At 43.3% G+C, this 24,173-nt stretch overlaps 1 protein-coding gene across 5 annotated transcripts in view; it reads right to left on the bottom strand.

The window, feature by feature from the left end:
* Positions 1-224: 224 nt before the first annotated feature.
* The window catches only part of kmt2a (lysine (K)-specific methyltransferase 2A), a 173,993-nt gene continuing 150,044 nt past the window's right edge, over positions 225-24,173 (bottom strand). For 3 of the 5 annotated variants that reach the window (XM_070894510.1, XM_070894509.1, XM_070894508.1), the window contains exons 30-36: positions 22,522-22,689; positions 20,695-20,769; positions 19,249-19,423; positions 17,425-17,532; positions 16,056-16,139; positions 10,591-10,720; positions 225-7,719 (exon numbers count right to left, since the gene is read on the bottom strand). In XM_070894510.1, coding sequence (XP_070750611.1) covers positions 7,444-7,719; positions 10,591-10,720; positions 16,056-16,139; positions 17,425-17,532; positions 19,249-19,423; positions 20,695-20,769; positions 22,522-22,689 — 1,016 coding nt within the window. In that variant the 3' untranslated portion in view covers positions 225-7,443. Of the gene's footprint in view, positions 7,720-10,590; positions 10,721-16,055; positions 16,140-17,424; positions 17,533-19,235; positions 19,424-20,694; positions 20,770-22,521; positions 22,690-24,173 lie in introns of those variants that run through there. The other 2 variants (XM_070894511.1, XM_070894512.1) reach the window with 2 other exon arrangements.

Here is a 24,173-nt window from a genome sequence, read left to right on the forward strand (position 1 = left end):
ATTTGAACCCATTAGTCCAGGCCTCTGGATTACTCGTCCAATAACAGAACCACTGTGCCCCCATTCCTGACTGTCAGCACCAGAGGAACCATACCAAGGTATGGGAGAGAAGGGGAGTGAGAAAAATGTTTTTAAAAAATGAATCCACGTGAAATACGCAAAATATATTTAAAGTATATCCAAGGATAAACTGGACAGGTTTATTAATTAAACTATCACTTAAATAAAAAAAGTGCATAGAAAATGACGCTTAGAAACATTTTTTTACAACTATGTACATTTTTTTTTACATTCATTCTTTAGCATAGCTTTCAGTTTTTCTTAATAATTAAAATGACCTTCATTACCATGATATGGTTTAACACTGATGCACTAATCAGATTGTTAAAGATGATGTTTTGCAAGAGCAATGTAAAAAAAAAAAACAATTTACAGAAACACCAAAAAGGGAGAATGAAAAAATAATTAAAAAAAGGTTTACCATTTGCCTCGCCATGAATAAAAATAAAACAAATTTCTCACGTAAGGTTTCTCTGACCCGGAACATTTTACATCTACCACTTCTTTGTGTATTCATCTCAAAAGAGACATAAAAATATATTCACATTAACGGAAAAACACACATATATAAATATAATTCCGTTCCGGTCGGGTATGGGGGGAAAAAAGCAAATGGCCTAGTCACAGAGAACAGGGATGTACAGACACAATGTGTACCCAAACTTTTAAAAAATAATTTAAAAAGTATATCCCCCCCCCCTCCCCCCATCTAGTAGTTATATAGTCAGCCATCCATTTATGAGACAATAAAAAAAAACTGCAATAGTGTTTAATATTAAAAATTCTTGGGGACGTATCACCAAAGCATTATGTTCTCTGAAAACAATTCAGAAATTGTAATTCTTTTTGAACTAGGACCCAGCACTATGTATTTTTAAACTAACAAGACATGATGGTCTTACATGATCGCTACAGATTTACTGTAAACATCGTATTGCTTTGAAATGGATGCTAGACAAGACCAAAACCAGCCCTTCAAATTAACCCGCTTTTTTTTCCTCAGATGGGACCTTGTATCTCATTGAACAAACTTTATGGTGTATAATTCTTTAAAAAAAACTTTTCTTTAATAAGTTCAGTCATTAGAAAAAGATACATTCATTGTAAAACTGCTGTGTCCTGCTGTGTTGGGTTGCAAAGGGGAGGGTTAAACCATTAAAAAAAAATTACTAGAGCCCCTTCCTTGCCAGACGCTCATGAGTTTGAGCTTGAATCGTTCCATCCGTGGTGTTTGGATTGCAAGCTGCCAGGGGCAGAGTTTGCATGCGTTCCAATCCCGCAGAGGGATAGGATGGTGAAGTGCTCTAGCAGGTAAAAGAAACACAGCAAGCTATCTCTACAGAGGACAACTGACCAGCAACCCTCTGTAAGTGCCTTTTCTGTCGTGGATTGCTAGTGACAGTCACGGGAGTAGTTTCTGGCCTTGACTGTTCGAGAGGTCAGCGTAACGGCGGCACACCAATGTTGAGGCAAAACGGAGGCCGAGAAAACATTTCAATTGTTCTACAAAGACACTAACTGTACAGAGCGAACCTTATGAAATGGAGCAAAAAGGACAGCAGCAGTGTAAAAATAGTTTCATATTTTACTTTGGTGTTTAAAATGAAGATCAAACCTCATGGATGCCAGTCGGGAGAATGCGCTCAGTGCTGCTGCAGCTAGTTGTGTCAGATGCACTTGGGCTGCGGTGGTACAGCATCACGCCTCACGGGGAAGGAATTGGGGCATCATCTCATTATAGACCTACTTCCCGCCAGAAGCTGACCCTGCAACTGGCATTGAGGTCCTAGAAAGAAGTACACCCTCCACTGCACCTCCCCACCCTCCCCCCACTCAAAAAAAACAATGAAGGTTGTGCAGATGGAAGTGGCTCCTTCATTCATCTGGGATAATCTATCTACGAGAAGCTTGCATCACCCCATGTCAAGTGTCTTGTGAACTCACTTGGAGTGAGCAGTGTATTCCCAATTTATCGAGCAGCGCCCCAAACTATAGATAGCTGCACAGAGTACATAGTCAACAAAAATACCCCAAATTAAATAAATAAACTGTAATAAAAAAATATATATATGCACTATGGCAGTATTCTCAATTGTTAATTGGCAGGTCTTTAAACTTCAGCTAACTTGTCTATAAATCTCAACTTTAAAAAATAACCTGGCACTTAGTTAGATACACTGTACGGTGCGGGTTATAATGGTTTAAAAGTTTAACTGCCTGTGAAAACCAACACAAAGGAACGCACGCCAGCTTTATACCCAAGGTTTACCAGCCACATAAACGAAAAAAGCAGCGACATCTGTAAACAAAAGCGAATTAGCGACTAGTCTTCTCTTCCGACATGCCACGTTTCCCCCCCCCCCCCCACCCCTGTATAACGGCGGGGGCCTGCAGGCATTTAACGCTGTAAAAAGTACAAAGGGTTTCATCAAGGGTGTAGAAACAAGGGGGAGTTGTGATGCTCCCAGTGGAATGCCCGTTTCCCCTCTCTCGCACTTCTGTTGGGGATCGCAGTTACTGGAAAAGCAAGACGTTACTGGTTTTGATTCCCACGTCACTGGCCTGACCACAGCCTGCTGTTAGTACAGCTAACACCAAAGACAGAATTCTATATTTGGGGGGCGTGGGGAGAAAGGGGGCCGAAAGAGAAAGAGTAAAAACCCACAGAAACTTTTAAAAATGGGTGTCAAAAGACACTGGAGTCCTCTGCTCACATGCCCAAGCTGCCCTGGCTTGTTGGGTGCAGAACTATTGTGTGTCTAAGCTCTGAATTAAAAGGGTGGTGGGCTAGTTGCAAAGGAGGGAGCACAACCTGCAAGAACTAACTAGAACTGCAATGATTCATTTATTCCTATGAATCGAGACTTTGGTACACATACTCAGGCTCCCAGCTCTGCTGTGCTATCATAGTTATCTATTTTTTTGAACAATTATTTCCTAGCTCTTCCCAAAAGAACCTCCCTCCTCCCAGCCTGCTTATTTTATTTTTAAAAATACAATTATATTCAAGTTTCCTATATATCCAACCGGGCTTCAAATAAATACAAATGATTTATTTTTAAACTTTACATCTCTGCTGGGGTGAAAGATAATGCGAGTTCGGGGGGAACATCTAGAATAGGCTCGTCTTCCTTCAGTGATATAACTCACTACTCACAGCCACCACAAAATCCCGCTCTACTCCGACTGGATAAAAAGTACTATTTAAAATCTCTGGGAAATTCCTATTGAGTTAAATATACTTCCTTCCTTTTTGCGAGACAGTATAGGCCTCGGTACAATCCCAAAGGCTTCTGAATCAACACGGTACAGCATTTCATTAAGTGACAGACATGGGGTTTTCGGTACAAGTTTAACGAAGGGGGAGGCTGCAGAGCTGACACCCTGAAATCCAGCGCATTAAAAACGACATGAGCTAAACGCGGCATTCGAAAAGCATGCCAAACCCTCTTTGCAAAGTCACTTGTACCCCAAGAGCGTAGTGCTTAATCCAGGCTTAAGCCCGATCCCAAATTATAGGCTTGTAATTGCATTCAGAGAATCATATTATGATTCTGCTCATGGTTGTTCGATTTGTTTAAAATTACATTTTATTTAACTCAGCATTCTCACCAACTCAATGAAGAATCTGGGGAGGAGGACCAAAAGATTATTGAAAGCCCATACAAATGGGTATCACAACTACCCATCCACTCCTTTGAATGGAAAACTACTATTTTTGAGTAGAAGTAAGGACATTGAAGGCAATCTCTTAAGCCCCAATCATACAATGTAGTTAAAGGCTATTATTTATTCCCCATACTGCTTTAAAAAACTTTTTTTAACCCACATAATTAAAAAATTACTTAGCAGCAACTGGTGGTCATTGTACAAGTTAAAATTTTTACTGGGACTGCAAACTGATGCTTCATATATTCCTTCAATTATTTAAAAAAATTAAGATCAACAGGAAATTAAAAGGAGATTTTATGAATAAAATATCAAGAAAAATTTGTAATCAAATCTTTGCCCCTTTTTTGAAGTGCTCTGCAATGCAGTAGAGGGGTGTGCCAGGAAATACATAAACCACATAGTCCACTGCGAGTAAGGATTTTCCACCGTGGAGCTTACCTGCGGCTGTTGGGTAACACGCAAACTAACTGAAAATGTAATGACAGACCAAATTCTTCACAGCTAGGTATTGTGCGTCAAACTAGCCAGCAGTCACGAGTACAGCATATCGGATTCCGTCTTCACGACTGTCAGTGCATACAGAACTCCCCCTCCCACCCCCCTTCCAGTAGAACCCCCATTACCTGAACATTAACACCGCACTCAGAAGGCTCGCGTTCCTTGTGCTGTGAGGGTGCAGCCGTGGCAATTCCACCATGTAACTGGTGAAGTGCAATGTCCTTCTCAGGTAAACCCTGCACTTGCTTTAATAACAGGCTAATACCTCTGTATCAGTGAGGGGTGCCCTCAAGTAACAAGCTGATATCGTAGCAGCGAGGAACATGGTCCCAAAAGGCTGACGGCGGATGGATGCCGCTAAGCAGCAGCAACTGAGTGAAGGCAAATCAATGTGAAGAAGAAAAATCCTCAACCCAATTTATCCAGACGTACTAACGAGTAGCAGTAATGGACAGCATGTACCATACCGGGGAAAAACACGTTCTGACACAGTTTTCCTTCCATCAGCCTGGCTAGCTGTCGATTATTGCTTAAAGGGGCACTGTCTTTGTCGATAGGGAGGGAACAGCGGAATGCAAGTGTGGGGGGGGGGGGGGGGCTAGGTGATGACTTTTAAAAAAATATAAAGGCTGTGCCCCTTTAAATAAAACAACTTTCTGATCAGCTAAATCTTTTTTTAAAAAGTTTGCAGATAGTTTGGGTAACAGGAGACAGATCTATAATCTGGATAATGGAATACACAAGATACGGCTAATAATCTGGATAACGGGAGACATGAAATACGGCTGTAGTCTGAACAAGGGTATACGCTACTGTAGTCAGTACAAACACATTCGTTTTAGCGTTCATCTAAATAGCACGCAGTGCAAAAATATAAGGGATCACGATCTCCGAACTTCATGTCACTGCCAGAAACCCACTAGAGATGCATTCATTTGGTCAAAAAAAGCTTGCCCATGTTCCAGGAGTCAGCTATTGGAGCACTTTTGTCATTTATACAACAATTATTTTCTGATTCAAAACTTTTTTTTTTAAAAACAAGAGTTCCCCAGCCTGATGTGGTGTTAAGTACATTTTGCCACACTGCAGCGCACTGCAGCTGTTCAGTGGTGGGAATACAGAGAAGATAACCAACCAGCAGATGAATGCTTAAATGTTCTCGTCGGCACCTGTTATTTTAGCAGAGGTATTCACTGCATTAAAATAGTGGATTAAGGAGGAAAGATGAGAACGTTGAGCATTCATATGTCAGTATTGTCCACAGCAACTTCTGGGCTCCCGAGAGCTACCTCATTGTGTTCAAGTGCCCTCATTTTCAACTCCCTACACCACAAAGATTCCTCGGGTAGAGACTGCCAAAAATGTTCAATTCTACAGGAAAGTTAAAGCGTGAGGGGCAATAAAGTTTTAAGTCTAAACTTTGATCTCCTGGTTAGATGTTCAACGCTATCTTGTCACTGAGCTGTCCCATGTGAATACAGCTAAAAAAAAAAACTGCAAACAATATTCCAGAAGTGCTTCTCCTTTTTTTGATGGAAAATCTCAGGTGAAGGGCAAAAGCATGATAGCGACAAGGTTGATAAGAGCAGTGGTTAGGCGATGTCAAGCTTGGGTTTTTGAAAGTCTGTAGATGGTTGAGTCTTTTTTATCTTTCTCAAGAGTTTTCCCATGTTCTCCTATACGCCCAAGAAATTACAATGTCATTCCATTCAATGTGGAAACTTCAACTCCCTGAGCCCCCCGCTACCCACTAATTAAAAATATATAGGTTTATATCGGTGAACGGGCCCGACCAATGATCCCTCTAAGCTGCGGGCGTGCACTACCGAGCATTAATCTGCAAGGTCCTGTGCAGGCTGCTCACAAACAGTTCCGTTTGTAACACCGCACATAGGCAGAAATTTAAAGGGATGGGACACAGCAAAGACAATTTAGAGGGAACATTGTGTCAGACTGTTAACTTTTCCCCCCCTGCTGTTAATAAATGGGCGCCATTTCAAGCTTAGAGTTCGATTGCGACATCATTAGTGCTTTTGCACAACTAGTGCACTTCAAACAGGTAGTGTGAATGTCAACAGTAGCGGTGTGTGTAACCAGCAGGGGGTTTTCAGGGATCACTTAGTTGAGTGCACATAGCAAGTTTTACTACCGCTAAAGAGGTCAGTGTGGACTTTGTGTGTACCCTGGTTACTGTTTCCTTTCCCTGCCTCCTTCCATTATGGTTCTCGTAATTCCACCTTCGAATAGCCAGCCCATGAACAAGTGCAGTAGTTACTACTTTGAAGCAATAATAAAATTACATGAAGGAAATCCAAAAGAAGTGGCAGGTAGAATTTCTACCCAGTTAGTGTTAACTTTATATTCTGTTATTCTAAGTGATGCTTGGAGTTGAATAAAATAAAATCTGTGATAACTGCCTCCTGGAAAGGGGAGAGAACTTGCCAGATTGAAGTGATTTTATGGGACTACAGACTTTCCCCAACGCTGCACGGGTACAGCCACCATTCACGCTCACCTTCGCTACTATCTCATAGTAGGTCTGGTGTTGAGGAGTGACCGTCACTGGAAGAACAGATTTGAAAAAATATTTTTTTCCCCCCCACATTTTTAAAATCACAATAAAAAGCAAAACGCTCCCAGGTCAGAAACTGTTGTGTCAAAGATCAAAACTGCGAGATCTCCCTGCATTTCCTCTGCCTTTTCCAGTGCACGAATGTTAAAAGATATTAATCTCCCTCACACTTGATCTTACCCTTTCTTTTTCAGAGAGGAGATTCTGCTCAAGTAACCCTGCCGATTCAGGTCGAATTTCAGTTGTTTTTTTTTGCTGCCTTGGTGCCATAATTGACTGGGAAGTTGCCTGCACAGATATTACTCAGGGCTCCTACCTCCCAAATAGGCAACTGTACATTTTAGGGATGGAAATGAGGCAGTAACAGATTAACACACTGCCGTGCAGTTGTGAAAATGCTCAGCAGCCAACACAGTTCAGCAATGTATTTTAACACATCTGCAACGGAAGCCATGAGATTTATGAATACGTTTGAATTACATTATTTTGCTCCTAGTGTTTAAAACTGTGCTGGAACAAGAAGATTTTTAAGTTGCAAACTGCAATGCAATTTCCCCACCATTTCCATCCCTGGATATTTTTTTTTTCAGTAATCCCATAAAATCATGGCACAGTCACCTCAAGAGGGTTAAGTCTTTTTTTCAGTTCAAGAACTTCCTGCATTTCTTTGCTCCGCAGTTACACGGAAGTTTGTTGCTGGCGTCTTCGATCGGGAACTTGTAATCATACGTGAGCTCCTCGCCGCGGTAGATCTTTCGCACGGCAAAGATGACGATGTGTTTTTGGCCGTCCACGCTGATCACCCGGGAGTAGCAGTTGGACTCGCAGGAGTGGTTGATGAAACGGGCGGCGTTTCCGTGCATCGTGGCATCCACAACCTCATAATCATCAATACGGAACATGTAGCAACCGATCCCCTGGTAATAAAAAGGGAACAGAGTAGAACAAGAAAATTAGCAAAACGTAGTCTAATCAACAGGCTTCCCCAACCCCCCCACTTCCTCCTAAAGATGCCGACCCTGGCTGGGCTACAGCGTTAGCAGCCCCCCTGTTACCGTGCCCAATTGCCTGCCTGGATAATGGACGTCAGCCGGGCAATTGACCAAGAGGAGCGCCATTGCCAAGCCTGACATTGCTCTCGCCCGCCGTCCAAACAATGCACTTTGCAGTTTGGTCTGGAGCAGGAGCACTGGCAGACCCTTCTCATTCATGGCCGAGGGTTACCGAGATCAATTGCAGCAGCACAATTGTTGCCTCACCTAAAACCCAGGAGCTGAGCTTCTGTGTGGTTCAGTAAAACACCAGGTGGTGCTTTAACCTTACTGGTCCACTGGGGAAGCTAGCATGTTAGAAGAAGGATAACGAGGCACTGGAGAAAGTGCAAAAAAGGATGACACCAGAACTGAGAGGTTAGCCTATCAGGAAAGACTGACCGGGCTGTGGGCGTGTCTGAGTCGAATGGCCTCGTGGTAAATGCAAAACCCCCTCCGCCCTTCTCTATGGTACTAGGCTGAAGAGGCTGGGGAGCTTTTCTCTAGAAAAGGGAAGGTTGAGCAAGGGGTGACCTGTTCAAGGTCTTTAAGGTAATGAAAGGATTTGATAGGGTAGACAGAGAGAAGATGTTTCCACTTGTGGGGAATCCAAAACTAGGGGCCATAAATATAAGATAGACACCAATAAATCCAATAGGGAATTGAAGACAAACTGCTTTACCCAGAGAGTGGTGAGAATGTGGAACTCGCTGCCACTGGGAGAGGTTGATGGAAATAGCAGAGATACATTTAATGGGAAACTGGATAAATAGGGAGAAAGGAATAGAAGGATGTGCTGATAGGGTTAGATTAAGACGAGTGGGAGAAGGCAAGGCTCGGGTGGAAGACGAACACTGCCATGGACTAGTTGGAATGAATGGCCTGTTTCTGTGCTGTACATTCTAAGTAATCATAATCTTTTTTTTTAAAAAAGTAGCATTGCTATTGTATGCATTCAAACACATGCGTCACACTGCCTATCACCACTCCCTGAAACCACAAAAAGAAAATAGATCCAAGCATCAACCAACCATGAGGTTTTGCAAGGGGTCAAGAACCAGAATGCATCATTGGCACAACCGATTCAAGCGGTGAACTGCGACCATGTCTGCACAAGCCGGTGAGATGTACGATATAATCTGGTCAAACTGACTAAATAAGCAGAATTAACGCATCGTTTCAAAAATTATGTTAATTACACAGCTCCAACTCTGATCATTTAATTGGGTTGCCAGCACCTCTTTTTCCTGATAAGAATTAAGCGATAAAATTGATGTGATTAACAACATACATTTCCATTGCAAATCACAACCCCCCTCCTCCTCCTCCCCCCCCCACCACAGTGACAATAGTTTTGTTACCAATAACACATCATAAAGTGGACAGTTTCATTCCCATAAAACAGCCAAAATTACAGAAGCAAGCAAAAGCGATTCAAGCACTTTTAAAATAAAATTTTATTCAATAACAGGAACAAAAGTTTGTCTTTAAATGCATAACTAGCTGATTTACTGTGGCGTCACTCACGGGTCGTCCAGGGTCTGGAGCGTGATGGTGATAGCTGCTAGGAATGATGCTGTTTAACCTAATATGTGCCCCCCCCCCCTCCGATCAGCTAGTTTCTGTGGAGAAGTGGTCTAAACAGGTCCATCTGAGGCCAGTTAGGGGCTGACTGCTGGGGGAAGATTCTGTAGATTGGCAGCTGCTTATCAATTCCCGAGCTCCGGGCCTTAGGGGCGAGACCGTCATCAATGCCAGAAAACGAGGAGAGGGCTGCTGTTCTGTCTCTTTTTATGTACTTTTAAATGCATGCCTGAAGCATAATGCTGGAAGTGATGGATATGCCCCAGTCACAAGATTTTTACAGCCTGTGGTGTTTTTACTGTGAGTTGGAAGATACTCAGTTTATATCAACATGGGTATTATCAGCAAAGTGTTCAAGGGAGTTACAGGGAATATGGGTGACACTTGTGCACTGTACACAGGACTTTTAGTACATTAATAGGTAGAGATTGATTCTGAACCTTACAAAAACTCTTGCTCAACCACAGTCTGTGTTAGACTATTGATTAATAAATAAAATCTTGAGTGAACTCTGCATGCCAAAATTCAATCAAAGGCCCGAGAAGCCTGGCAATTTTATAAACGTTTCTGTAATTGAGTGCAGTCAGACCCGAGTAAGAATATCGTTGCAAGGAATTCTAACGTACAACATACATAATCTGAACATTCAATTGGCTCTTTCAGTGGCAAAAAAGCATATTCAGGCATCATTCGAGCTCAGCGCAGCGGAAGCACCTGAAGGAAATTAAAGCAGTGGCCAAAACAGCAACCAAATTGTAATAACGTATGCCCATTTGGACTGTAATAAAAATAATACACAGCATCTGAAACGGAAAGGTAAAGCCTCTCCAGGATTGCCCAGCTTCGAAATGGGCCACCAGTCCCACAACCAGATTGGTGACCACCTTACGTTCCACTGATTCCCACACAGTGTACATTGAACATACAGCAGGCAAAAATGCACGCACACAAACCAGTTTTTAAATGAATTGCAAAGTTGCTGCAAGTTAAACAACGCAAGCAGATAAGCTGTTTTATGTCACGAGGATGCTGGTGTGTCGCTGATGCCGTACAGATAGCGTTATTTCAGAAAGGGCTCATTAAACGGCGGAGAAATAACATCAGTGATTCCCACGATGGCTATTCCCCACACCTGTGGTTATAATCTAGTGTAAACCTGCACTAGAAACTCACCTTGCTGTCATAATATTTCTCTCGTTTGTCAGTGAGGACAGATCGAATGACATTACCCGAATATTCGATGACCATCTCACCTGCATCAATGTTTCGCTTACAGAAAAGGCCCCGTCCGTGGATTGGTGACCTACAGCATTTACAAAGACGGAAAGGGTGGGAGGGAAAAAAAAAAGAGAAAATCATTAATTATGAACATCAAACTCATGACATTGCATCAGTTTTATTCTTGGCTGGGTTGAAATCCCGCTGTGTGATAACCAACAACAAATCCCTTCCTCTGCCATTTTAATAAGAGCATTAACCTGATTGAATGAGCTACCTTTTTCAAACTAGTCAAGAGATAAATGTCGCACAAATACTTTATACCTCAGACGTTACTAATAAGGCACAGCATGATTGCTACCCAAGAATGCTTTCAACTCCTCCCCCGAACCCGATTACTTCACAATCTAAGTGAAGTTATGTGGAGGTTCAGCGGTTTCACTGCAGTGACTTGTGCAGGCTGGTCTTACTCACCTTATGGCCACTTGCTCAGAAGTAGCATGTCAGTATGCAGAATTCAATGCGGTTGCGTGAAGCGAGTACGGACGAGATTTTAAAAAGGTTTCTTTTTAGGGCCAGAATGAAAACGAACGTTGATTTTCAACGGGTGAAAAGATACAGTAGGCCAATTGAAAACTCTCTCACACAATAATGACGAAAGTAGGAAGGACTGGGAAGTGCAAGTCAGCATGGATTTGTGAAAGGGAAATCATACTTGACAAATCTTCTGGAATTTTTTTGAGGATGTTTCCAGTAAAGTGGACAAGGGAGAACCAGTTGATGTGGTATATTTGGACTTTCAGAAGGCTTTCGACAAGGTCCCACACAAGAGATTAATGTGCAGTTAAAGCACATGGGTTTGGGGGTAGTGTGCTGAAGTGGATTGAGAACTGGTTGTCAGACAGGAAGCAAAGAGTAGGAGTAAATGGGTACTTTTCAGAATGGCAGGCAGTGACTAGTGGGGTAGCGCAAGGTTCTGTGCTGGTTTAGACGAGGGGATTAAATGTAGCATCTCCAAATTTGCGGATGACACTAAGTTGGGTGGCAGTGTGAGCTGAGAGGAGGATGCTATGAGGCTGGAGAGTGACTTGGATAGGTTAGTTGAGTGGGCAAATGCATGGCAGATGAAGTATAATGTGGATAAATGTGAGGTTATCCACTTTTGTGGTAAAAACAGAGAGACAGACTATTATCTGAATGGTGACAGATTAGGAAAAGGGGAGGTGCAACGAGACCTGGGTGTCATGGTACATCAGTCATTGAAGGTTGGCATGCAGGTACAGCAGGCGGTTAAGAAAGCAAATGGCATGTTGGCCTTCATAGCGAGGGGATTTGAGTACAGGGGCAGGGAGGTGTTGCCAAAGTTATACAGGGCCTTGGTGAGGCCACACCTGGAGTATTGTGTACAGTTTTGGTCTCCTAACTTGAGGAAGGACATTCTTGCTATTGAGGGAGTGCAGCGAAGATTCACCAGACTGATTCCCGGGATGGTGGGACTGACCTATCAAGAAAGACTGGATCAACTGGGCTTGTATTCACTGGAGTTCAGAAGAATGAGAGGGCACCTCATAGAAACGTTTAAAATTCTGACGGGTTTAGACAGGTTAGATGCAGGAAGAATGTTCCCAATGTTGGGGAAGTCCAGAACCAGGGGTCACAGTCTAAGGATAAGGGGTAAGCCATTTGGGACCGAGATGAGGAGAAACTTCTTCACCCAAAGAGTGGTGAACCTGTGGAATTCTCTACCACAGAAAGTAGTTGAGGCCAATTCACTAAATATATTCAAAAGGGAGTTAGATGAAGTCCTTACTACTAGGGGGAATCAAGGGGTATGGCGAGAAAGCAGGAATGGGGTACTGAAGTTGCATGTTCAGCCATGAACTCTTTGAATGGCGGTGCAGGCTAGAAGGGCTGAATGGCCTACTCCTGCACCTATTTTCTATGTTTCTATGCTCTGTTTTATAAGATCACTGATTTATCCTTAGCATGAAGCATTCCTCTCTTTTTGCTTTACAATCTTTCCTGCACTGTCTTGAAGGCACTGACTCAGGCCGGAAGATATATCTATAGACCCAGGTACATTCCATCACTGTGCCCAAGTGGCCATTCTTTGCCTGGACTGCGAGTGTTGACAGGCTATTCAATCGTTAGTGCATCACAGCCAGGCTCAATTCAGTCCTCACTTGACATTCACACATACACACTTCCAGCGAGGGTTGCTTAACAGTGATCAACAGCAGGGACAGTGTTTACTTTCTCTCTCCTCAGTTCAAAGGCACTGAGGCTCAGGCGGATATTACAAGATAATGAGGAAGGGCATTCAGCTTATTTTGCTTCATCCATCCAGAGAAACCTTAGTTTCCCCAATTGGGGGATCCAATAATTTCTTCAGGAATGCCAGAGTTTATGCTTCTATTATTGTACTCTTAAATTCATTTCCTGTGTACATCACCTTTTGTGTTGAGACAAACTTCCTGATAGCAGTTCTAAGTTTGCCACTTAATAGTTTGAACTTGTATTCCCTGTCCTGCTCTCACCTTTACCTTTCCATACCATTTACCATCTTGCATATATCTCCGTAAGAACATAAGAAATAGGAGCAGGAGTACACCATTTGGCCCCTTGAGCCTGCTCCACCATTCAGCAAGTTCATGGCTGATCTGATCATCTCAATTTCCTCCTTTCCCCAATTGGGAGATCCAATAACATCTTCAATCTTTTCTCATACCTCTCACTGACACTAGGGATCAGCCTTGTGTCTATTATCTGAACTGCCTGCCTTGTGGCTGTGTTACCAGAACTTGACACAGTGCTCACGTGCAGTCTGATTAGTGCACAATACAATTTGAGAACGACCTCCTCTGACTTATAAGTTATTGATTTGGTGAAATAATGCAGCATTCCATTTGCTTTGTTGATTACTGCGCTGCAGATCTTTCGCAACTTAAACTTAAATTATTTCAACACCATACTTGGAGTATGTATTGTAATGTATGCATCTGTGAGGATGCTCACAGGTTTGTAGAGCTGTTGCATTGTGAGTGGCTTAGCCAGTCAAGTGATGTTCAGAATACTCAATAAAACCTCAGCTGGTTGGGTCTAGGTCATCCACGATGACCACTAGGCAGTTGTGAGCCTAGTGGAAGAACTGGTAATGTGTAGTGTGATTGTTAAACCTTTGTTAATAAACCAACTAGCTCTTAATGGCAATGCGTTGCTATGAATTCTTAAGCCAAGAACCCATGAAGCAAATACATTACATGCATGTTGCCCACTTTCCCTTTCCATGCGCAGTATATTACACCTGGTCTGTATTAAACTTCATCCGTCAGTGCGCTGCTCCTTCAGAAGCAACCGCCCTCCTAGTTTGGCAACACTTTCAAATTTAGCCAATTTACGTTGAATTTCTGAATCCAGGCCAATAGACACCCGACATAATTCCTCTGAGAATTACTGCTGTTTCCTAGGCTTCAGACAATGTTTTATCTGCTCCCAAGGTTTATCCTGAATCACCAAAGGTTTGACATGAAGTAGTTGCCTTTAGTGTGGAATTTTGATAAATGATTTTTGAAGGTCTGGGTACACCACGTCATATTCCAGGATGACATTTCCGCAAAGAAAGTCAGCCAGGTTGGTCAGACAGGATCTTCCCATTTAAATCCAAGCTGACTGCTGTTCACTGTGTCATTGCTGTATAAATAATCCTCACGTTTATTCCTGATAATTCCATTATTTTAAATGGCATTGAAATAAGATTAATAGGTCTATAAATACCATTTACCTCTGGGAGCTTTATCTATTTTGTGCACTTGGAGCCTGTTTTTGACTTCCAGCTCATTTATATCAGTCATTAATTCTACGCAACTTATTGCTGCTAGTGACTTCCCTTGTGTACTTGGAGGGAGTAATCATTCGGGATACTGTATTAACGGTCCTCTGCTCACCATCTGTTTCAAGCCTGCCTGCATCTTTTATGGTTCCTACATCTTCTCCGACTGCCATCTTACTGTTAAAGTACTGGAAGAATTTCTTACGGTTTACATCCGCAACTATCAATTAATTTCATGGCTCTGCTTAGCGCCCCCCCCCCCCCTCCCCCCGCCCAACCATCCTTTTAATATATTTCTACATGTTCCTATATTTATCCGAGTGAATCCCTTCACATTTCTCCCTGCAGTATTTTTTGCATATTCGCTCCAGAGATATGGGCAGTGCTAACAAAGCCAGCATTTATTGCCCATCCCTTGTATTTGTAGTGGCTGTTTTCCCCCTCTATTTCACTGCGGATTAATCCATTTAGGATCTCACTCGTTTTGTCTAATTTGCTACTTCAGCTCAGATCGGGGCTGGTACCTGAAAACTTCCTCATCTGTATGGCTCAGAGTTCCACACTGAGCAGCAAAGTTACCTACTGAGTGAGCAGGGAAGCTGGATTCCTGTCTTCAAAACATTAAGGAAATTAGTATTTCCGAAAGTATTGATCCACAGGTGGAGTAGGAGGGAAAGCCGTGATGGAATAACCATATATGGGCTCTGGGTGGAAAGGGGATTGATGGGTTTAATGGTCTGTTCTCACTCTGGAATTTCTCATGCTCCAATATCTTCTCTCTGTGATGTTTTATAAGCTTGCCCTTTCACCTCTTACAATACCGGTTTAAACCCAGTCTGGAGATGGGATACAACTCTTCTCTCTGCTTGCAACTGGTAAGGATCCAAAATAAACTTAATTTTGGAAGCCTCCTGTCAAATCCCAATAAACACAAGTTCAAAGATCAAAATGGCCAACCAGAATACAAACAGCTGGAATTACTCAGGAGACCCTCTGATAAATCACCTCGATATACACCAAGAAAGATGATCAGGATATAGACTGGGAACTGGCAACTTATTAAAAAAAACAAATCCCCAAGTAGCTAGTACTGCCCACATAATGATTACTTCTGCACAAAGCACCAGCTCAGAGTGTGGACCCAGTATATACTTATACAGCACTGCAGTGTTGTGCGGTGTGTACAAAAGCGGCAGGTCATACGGCCAACTGAGCTTGTTTCACCAGTTTTTTAGCCATGCCAGCTCCTTACATTTAGCATTTAAGTCACATGTAGTTAGAAGTTGTGACCTCAAAGTTCTCATTCCATGTAGAACTACATCTCTCTGGAGCTACTCTGTAGCCAGTTGAGCCTAACGCTTGAAGGTCGTACAGAAAGCTACATAAAAAAACGCCCGGTATTAGTTTGATCTTTCTTTTTGTGGGCCGTGACATGTTTCAGGTTGACGCAAACCCAATAGCAGAACAAATTATAACCATGAAAAGCTGCCACTAACATGAGGTAATGGAGCAAGTTTGTTCACTGTTCCACTGCCAGCTTAAAGCAGCACTGTAAACTGGACAGGTCGCGTAGAAATACTTTTTTCCTTACCGGTAGACACCAACTGCTTCCTTTGAAGTCTTTTTCAAGTGCCTGAATCGCATGGCCATGGGGAGGTCCATGCTGGTTGCTCGTCTACAAGTTGAAAGAGAATAACAAGTTATTGCAATGCTCATGGCCCTCGATGAGACTCGACATATTACACACAGCAGTGTCTCCTCAGAAGTATTTTCTTCATTTCTTGGAGAATGCACCTCAGTTGAGGAACTGAGCTGCAAGCAATGTTCCCTCTAAGCTGTGCGACTCCCGTGCAGCACTCTGCAGCTCCCGTGCAGCCGGTTCACCGGCCTTTAAATAGGAGAAACCGCGCGTGCGCGGTATTTTGAATGGGCCATGGGAACATTGGTGGCAAGTGGTGCTCACCTCAATTTAATTCCCACTTCAGAGTGGCATCTTTGCCTACAATTTATCTTCTGAAACACAAGTTAAATGATCTTACATTTAACTTTAAGCATATACCCAATGCATAATAGAAACAAATTGTGGGATACATTTTCTGACTGGCATAGTTTAGGTACGAGTGCTAAATTTTTTATACCTGCCTTAAAATAGTACACAGGAGAATTAACACAAGCACATCAAATAGTCGTACTTGAACTTGGCAAATCAGAAAATATACTCATATTAAATAACAGCACCGAACATAACCGTAAGAAATGAGCTACTCTTGAGTTATCAGAAGTGCAAGTGATCTGGCATGGCACATTATTGTGTAATTTGCCACACTTCTGTGAGGTGCAACTGCTGCCCCAGTATCGGTATACTAAATAACAAGTCTCCGAAGCAGTGCAAACGAGCAGGCGCAAGTTGTACCAAACCACCTGCCGCCACAAATCACTTGCTTTAGTTACGGGTTGCGCCCACCTGTGAGATATAAACCACATTTCCATGGTTCCTTAACAAAGATTTCCATTTGTTGAAACCTTTTGAAGAAAATCCTGCACAAAGTTTAACACTTAAAGTGTGAATGTTTCTCTTTTCGATGCTGACCGACCTGTCTGCATTGATATTTTTTTAGTATCTTCTCTATTTGTCAGGAACATAGGAGCAGGAGTCGGCCATACAGACTCTGGGAGCCTGTTCTGCTATTCAATTAGATCATGGCAGATCTGCACCCTCAACTCCAGTTACCCACCGTTGCTCCATATCCTGTGATACCCTTACCCAACAACAGATCCTTACCTAACAAAGCTAATTTAATTTTGTGACCGTTTACAGTTTTATACATCTTTGGGTACAGATTTTTAAACAATTATATTCTTTTCATATATTCACAGTTTTTGCTGCACAATAACGTTCAAGTTTTTACGTATTAACATGCTAAATGTGTACATGCAACTATCCAATTCCTGGAGCCCACCGTGCTGATTTAAGCTGCACCTCCTCTTCCTCCTCGTCGTTGGGGCAATAGTCTGGTGGCTGCCGATGTTTCGAAGCCAAAAAATTGAACATATCAAATGCTGACTTCCTGTGTGAATAAAAATATAGCAATGATATTGTGTGAATCCCTTTCAGACATTTTCACTGTGTGATAAAAAGCGCTATATAAATGCTTAGTCTTTCTTTAGACAAATCTACAGGTTTTCAAAATGCAAGCTGGGGTTGACTTATTGCTGCTTCGTTCCTGCTTTCTTCAACCTAAGTGGTATCCTCCACTATGCTCCTTGCATCCTCACTATGTTGAAATCAACTGACATTTTTTTTGTTAATTTGTTCCGGGATGTGGCCGGCATTTATTGCCCATCCCTAATTCCCCCTTGAGAAGGTGGTGGTGAGCCGCCTTTTTGAACCTCTGCAGTCCCTGTGGTGAAGGTGCTCCCACAGTGCTGTTAGGGAGGGAGTTCCAGGATTTTAACCCAGTGACGATGAAGGAACGGCCGATATAGTTCCAAGTCAGGATGGTGTGTGACTTGGAGGGGAACGTGGAGGTGGTGGTGTTCCCCTGCGCCTGCTGCCCTTGTCCTTCTAGGTGGTGGAGGTCGTGGGTTTGGGAGGTGCTGCTGAAGAAGCCTTGGCGAGTTGCTGCAGTGCATCTTGTAGATGGTGCACACTGCAGCCACGGTGCGCCGGTGGTGGAGGGAGTGAATGTTGAAGGTGGTGGATGGGGTGCCGATCAAGCGGGCTGCTTTGTCCTGGATGGTATCGTGCTTCTTGAGTGTTGTTGGAGCTGCACTCATCCAGGCAAGTGGAGAGTATTCCATCACACTCCTGACTTGTGCCTTGTAGATGGTGGAAAGGCTTTGGGGAGTCAGGAGGTGAGACACTCGCCGCAGAATACCCAGCCTCTGACCCGCTCTTGTAGTCACAGTATTTATGTGGCTGGTCCAGTTAAGTTTCTGGTCAATAGTGACCCCCCCCCGCCACCCCCCAGGATGTTGATGGTGGGGGATTCGGCGATGGTAATGCTGTTGAATATCAAGGTGCGGTGGTTAGACTCTCACTTGTTGGAGATGGTCATTGCCTGGCACTTATGTGGTGCAAATGTTACTTGCCACTTATCAGCCCAAGCCTGAATGTCGTCCGGGTCGTGCTGCATGCGGGCACGGACTGCTTCGTTTTCTGAGGAATTGCAATCATCCCTTACAATGGAGGGAAAGTCATTGATGAAGCAGCTGAAGATGGCTGGGCATCATGCTGTCCCTCAACTCTCTATCCCAGGACCTCAAATTGCAGTACTCCAAGCCTTCCTCACTATCTCTTTCGCTTGCAAAGTACACAAACCCAAAAATGGTACCACCTAATCACCACTTCCTGATGTAGCTCATCTCTCCTCAGCCTCGGTAGAACTCTGCTCTACTGGGGTGGTCCTTAATCTATGTTTCTTATATCAACAAAAATAATTCTAGGTTTAGACTTGTGATGTTGTGCCTGTGCAGGTAAATCATGCTCTCTTTCTCACACTCTTTTGCCTAGTATTTAAAGCTACAGAAAAATCTGAAACTCAGCATGTGTGGGGTGGAGGGGGAGAGAAACAAAAAGACAATAAGAGGATCAAAAGGTTGGGAAGGAAACATTTTAAAATGCATCCCAGAAATTCTTCTAATGAAATCCGTGTCATCAATATTAGCCACAGCGAATCTAATGCCTTGTCACTCCACTGCAATGTGAAGTCACTTGGCTAACGGCGATGAGCTCAGTGCGACAGTGAATGGCTTGAATGTAAGCTTCTACCTGAGCGTTTTACCTTTGGTGTATTTCGGCCCTTGCTGATCCGTGTGGATTGATAGGAAGCTCATCCACTTCTTGATGTTTGTGGAACTTGAAGCTATAGTTCTTGCAACGTTTGGCTCCATAAAGCTGTTCGATTAGGAACACCACTGCATCGTGAGAAATGCCCAGCATTTTCAGCCCATTTATTGCTGCAAATGCAAAACAAAAGTAAAAATTTACACATGCTTATAAGCAGCCTGACAGCACTAATTATTTGCATCCCCAGTCAAAGAGCATTAGCTAATAAGCCTGCCAGCCTGACCAACAATCCAATGTGTCTATCCTCATTGTGTCAATTCTACTGTAAGGAGAGAAAGTCATCGGTGATGCTGATTAAATTAAGGACAGGTTGCATAAACTACACTTGGAGTCGCTTGAATATAGGAGATTAAGAAGTGATCTAATCGAGGTGTTTAAGATGATTAAAGGAGTTGATAGGGCAGATAGACAAAAATGAGTTCCTCTGGTGGGAGAGTCCAGAACAAGAGGGCATAACCTGAAAATTAGAGTTCAGGGGTGATGTCATGAAGCACTTCACACAAATCTGGAACTCTCTTCCCCCAAAACGCTGTTGAGTCTCGGGAGTCAATTGAAAATTTCAAACTTGAGATTGATAAATTATTGCTCGGCAAGGGTATTAAAGATTACAGAACCACGGTGAGAAGGTGCAGTTAAGATACACGATTTAATTGCATGGCGGAACAGGCTCGAGGGGCTGAATGGCCTCCTTCTGTTCCTTTGTCCAGGCAGAGCAGCCTGGGGCAAGCAGCCAGCAGCTGGCCCTGAACCTCAGCCTGGCTAAGCAACAAAGCATGCACAATTCCTGTTGTATGGCAATGAACAGTCAAAACTGCAACTGAAAAAAGGCAATTGGGATGCAAACGGGCAACAGCAAATGCATTTTGTGTATTGTGCAAAATGTTATAATTCCATGTTAAAAGACAATGAAGGGTTTTGAAAGCTTTAGGAACAAACATTTATAAATATAAATAAGCACTAACAACGCAGTATATATTAAAATCCTAACTCTCACCTATTTCACTGGTTATCTTCTCCCACACCATGCATGAGTCAAGGGATGGGCAAGCACTCTGGCTCCTGGTTGATACCAGTGACACTGGGAGACTGCGTGGTGTTTGCTGACTGCCGTCCCTCCCTCCCTCAGGGCAAGGCTCTCACCTCCATAACAAGCACTTTCAAGACCTTACCATGCGGGCACTCATGGGGATGATTCTGATACGGCGATCACTGATTAAAGTGTTGGGGGTGGGGGCTGCAGTTTCTAGTTCTGAGTACCAAGGATGAATTTGTTAGTTTAGCTGCTCTTTCTCGTGCATATTCTCCCGTTTCCAAGTGCACAACTTTGTTTTCTAACAGCCACCTCAGAGATGGAATTCCCTTCACAGTAAATAGCACTTACCAGAAAATGATATATGCTTCAGGCGGGCATTGGACCGAGCTTCCTGTACTTTGTCAGTCAGCATCTTCCAACCTTCTACAAAAAGAAATGAACAACAATTAAAGTAAAACCAGTTGGCCTGATTTATTTTTTTACCGTTGCAGCAAAATTCATAGTTCCTCAGAATCTAAGCAGATCCACATTTCCATTCTACTCCAGACATCCCAAAACCAGACTCCGTAAACTCGGAAGGCTTGAATTGTGTTTCAATTAGAAACTCCGATAAAGGGCCAAGGCCCATAGTGCAAGACACCATAAAAAGAGTAAAAAAGACTTGCATTTATATAGTGCTTTTCACAACCTCAGGACATCACAAAGCGCTTTCCAGCCAATGAAATACGTTTGAAGCATTGTACTGTAGTAAACGCAGCAGCCAATGTGCATACAGCAAGGTGATAATTTCCAAATAATCTGTTTTAGTGATGTTGATTGAGGGATAAATATTGGCCCAGTTCACCGGGGATAACTTCCCTGCTCTTCTTCGAAATAGTGCTATGGAATCTTTCATATCCACCTGAGAGAGCAGAGTGGGCCTCGGTTTAACGTCTCATCCGAAAAACGGCACGTCCGACAGTGCGGCGCTCCCTCAGCACTGCATGGAGAGTGTCAGCATGGATTTTGTGCTCAAGTCTCTAGAGTGGGACTTGAACCCACAAGCTTCTGACTCAGAGGTGAGAGTGCTACCCACTGAGCCATGGCTGACACAGGAGAAGAGAGAAAATAAATCAGGATGCAGGGATTAGGTACCAACAAACATCAGGACTGCGTGATCGACTAGACTTATATTCATTGGAATTTAGAAGAATGAGAGAGGATCTCATAGAAGCATATAAAATTCTGACGGGATTGGACAGGTTAGATGCAGGAAGAATGTTGCTGATGTTGGGGAAGTCCAGAACCAGGGGTAAGCCATCTAGGACCGAGATGAGGAGAAACTTTTTCACCCAGAGAATTGTGAACCTGTGGAATTCTCTACCACAGAAAGTTGTTGAGGCCAATTCACTAAATATATTCAAAAGTGAGTTAGATGTGGCCCTTACGGTTAAGGGGATCGGGGGTATGGAGAGAAAGCAGGAATGGGGTACTGAAGTTGCATGATCATACTGAATGGTGGTGCAGGCTCGAAGGGCCGAATGGCCTACTCCTGCACCTATTTTCTATGTTTCTATGATGAGTTTTGATTTCAACACAGTGAGGATGCAGCGAGGAGGAAGGGCGTGAGGAACTTGGCATCTTCTAGCCACCTCTGATCGGTCTACTGAGCGACCAATTGGTCCTTAGCCAAACTTTATTCCTGCCATTTCCAATCTCTACTGCATCGTGTTATCTTACCCTGCCCTTCAATTACTCATTGAATATACGCTCGGTGTTGGTTGAGGTCCAGTTTATGGTTTGTAAATTATTCGGCCCTCGGTATTTTATTACCAGGTTTCAAAATGAATCAAGTATCAAATTTAAACAGCCGTGCACCAATCGCGATCAAGAATGGGTGGCATCTACCCCCAGGCCTTTGCTGATGCCACTATGGACCAGTTATATGGGGGGTACAAGAGTAGTCTGGCGATAACCATTTTTCTCCCAATGTGAAGAACAGAATTTCTGCTCAGCAATTCCCGGCATCGGCATGATCACAAGCTCAAAGGAGTGCAGAATCACGGATTCAAACCAGAACTCATATATTGTTAATAGCTTGATTTCTAAGTGGATGAGAAAACCCTCTTTCACCCAGCTCCTGACACAACACAGACCTCTCATTCCACGAACGTATAGCCAGTAAACCACCTTTACCTTCAATATTATCGCACTGAATCTGAAACCCATCGTCGCTCGTGATCTGGAATAGTAGGCCTTTCTTTGATCTCTTCTCACTCCTGATCTCCTTCCTCTTTTCCTCTTGCTCAAGCAGAGCGAGAAGGGGGGAACTGAAGGTGTCATCATCGTCCGAGCTTTTAGATTCTAGTGGGAAAGCAGAACACACATGATTACTAACCCTGCAACAATGAGTTTGGTTTGTACCTTTCCAGGTGCACTGTTCGCTGAGCAGGCCCAAATACTAAGGCTGACTTATTGGAGGGTTTAAAGTACTTGTGGAAAACTGAGCTAAATAGAAGAATCTCTCACGTTCAATGCCTGTGTTAGTTGATCTCGAAGGGGTAGCAGCTGTGGTCCCATTGCCCAAGGGCTATGGAGGGGGTTCTCCATAGTGATCCCTACTGAAAGTATCTGGGCACTTTTTAAGATCATAAGCCGATGTACTTTTACTGGGCAGCGCTTACTGGATGTTGTGTGAAGACAAGATCAAACTCGAATGCGAAAGTCCCCAAAATGGCCGAATCCCTGTCATCATTCACTGGTCTCACATATTTTTAATTCATTCTAGGGATGTGGGAGTCGCTGGCAAGGCCGGCGTTTATTGCTCATCCCTAATTGCTCTTGAGAAGGTGGTGGTGGGCCTTCTTCAACCGCTGCAGTCCGTGTGGTGAAGGTGCGCCCACAGTGCCGTTAGGTCGGGGGTTTCAGACCCAGCAACGATGAAGGAATGGGCAATGCAAGTCTAAGTCAGGATAGTGTGTGACTTGAAGGTTCCCATGCACCTTCTGCCCTTATCCTTCCAGGTGGTGGAGGTCATGGGTTTGGGAAGTGCTGCCGAAGAAGCCATGGCGAGTTGCTGCAATACATCATATCGATAGTACACACAGCAGCCATGGCACATCGATGGTGGAGGGAGTGGATGTTTAAGTCAGTGGATGGAGTGCCCATCAAGCTGATTTGCTTTGTCCTAATTGGGCAAAGTACCCTGGACAGACGGGGAGAAAACTGATGGATGAGAGGAAAACATATTTAATAATGATATCAAGGCCTGTGAAAATAAGTGATTGGTTGGCATACTGCAATGAAAATGGCAAACTCTCAATTCTTCATCTGAAATTGCGCAGAGCACTAACACTACGCATTTCTGCTGTCACCATGCATGATACTCTGATCAAAAAATATATTATTAACCGAAGTAAGCAAATATTTTGAACCTATATTTCACGAGTAAGAACAGAAAACGGAACGTGTCGAACTTCAGGTAGCGCGCACTGGTACCAATATACTTTCCAACAAAGTACTTTCATGTTGTACTGCTCTCAGCCTCTAGTCCCAGCAGTGACAGACCCGTAACCAAGGCCTCACCCCAGTGTTATATTATGGAAGGCCAGCTCTGAACACAGCGTGGACAGTTCACATATCCACCTTTCCACGTTGCTGAATTCCCAATAAAAAGATCGGTTAGTGTAAAAAGTGAAATGTTCAGATATATTTTTTAATCATACATCAGACACCTATGATGTTGCAATTAACAAAATTAAATTTAAAGTGCATAAATCATCACACTGCAGTAGCAGCTTTCTTGTCCTTTAGAAGAATATTAAAATATGAGCGATGCACAATTTTAG

The sequence above is a fragment of the Pristiophorus japonicus genome, chromosome 11 (assembly GCF_044704955.1).
Source record: "Pristiophorus japonicus isolate sPriJap1 chromosome 11, sPriJap1.hap1, whole genome shotgun sequence".
In the NCBI taxonomy this organism is placed as follows: Eukaryota; Metazoa; Chordata; class Chondrichthyes; family Pristiophoridae; genus Pristiophorus; species Pristiophorus japonicus.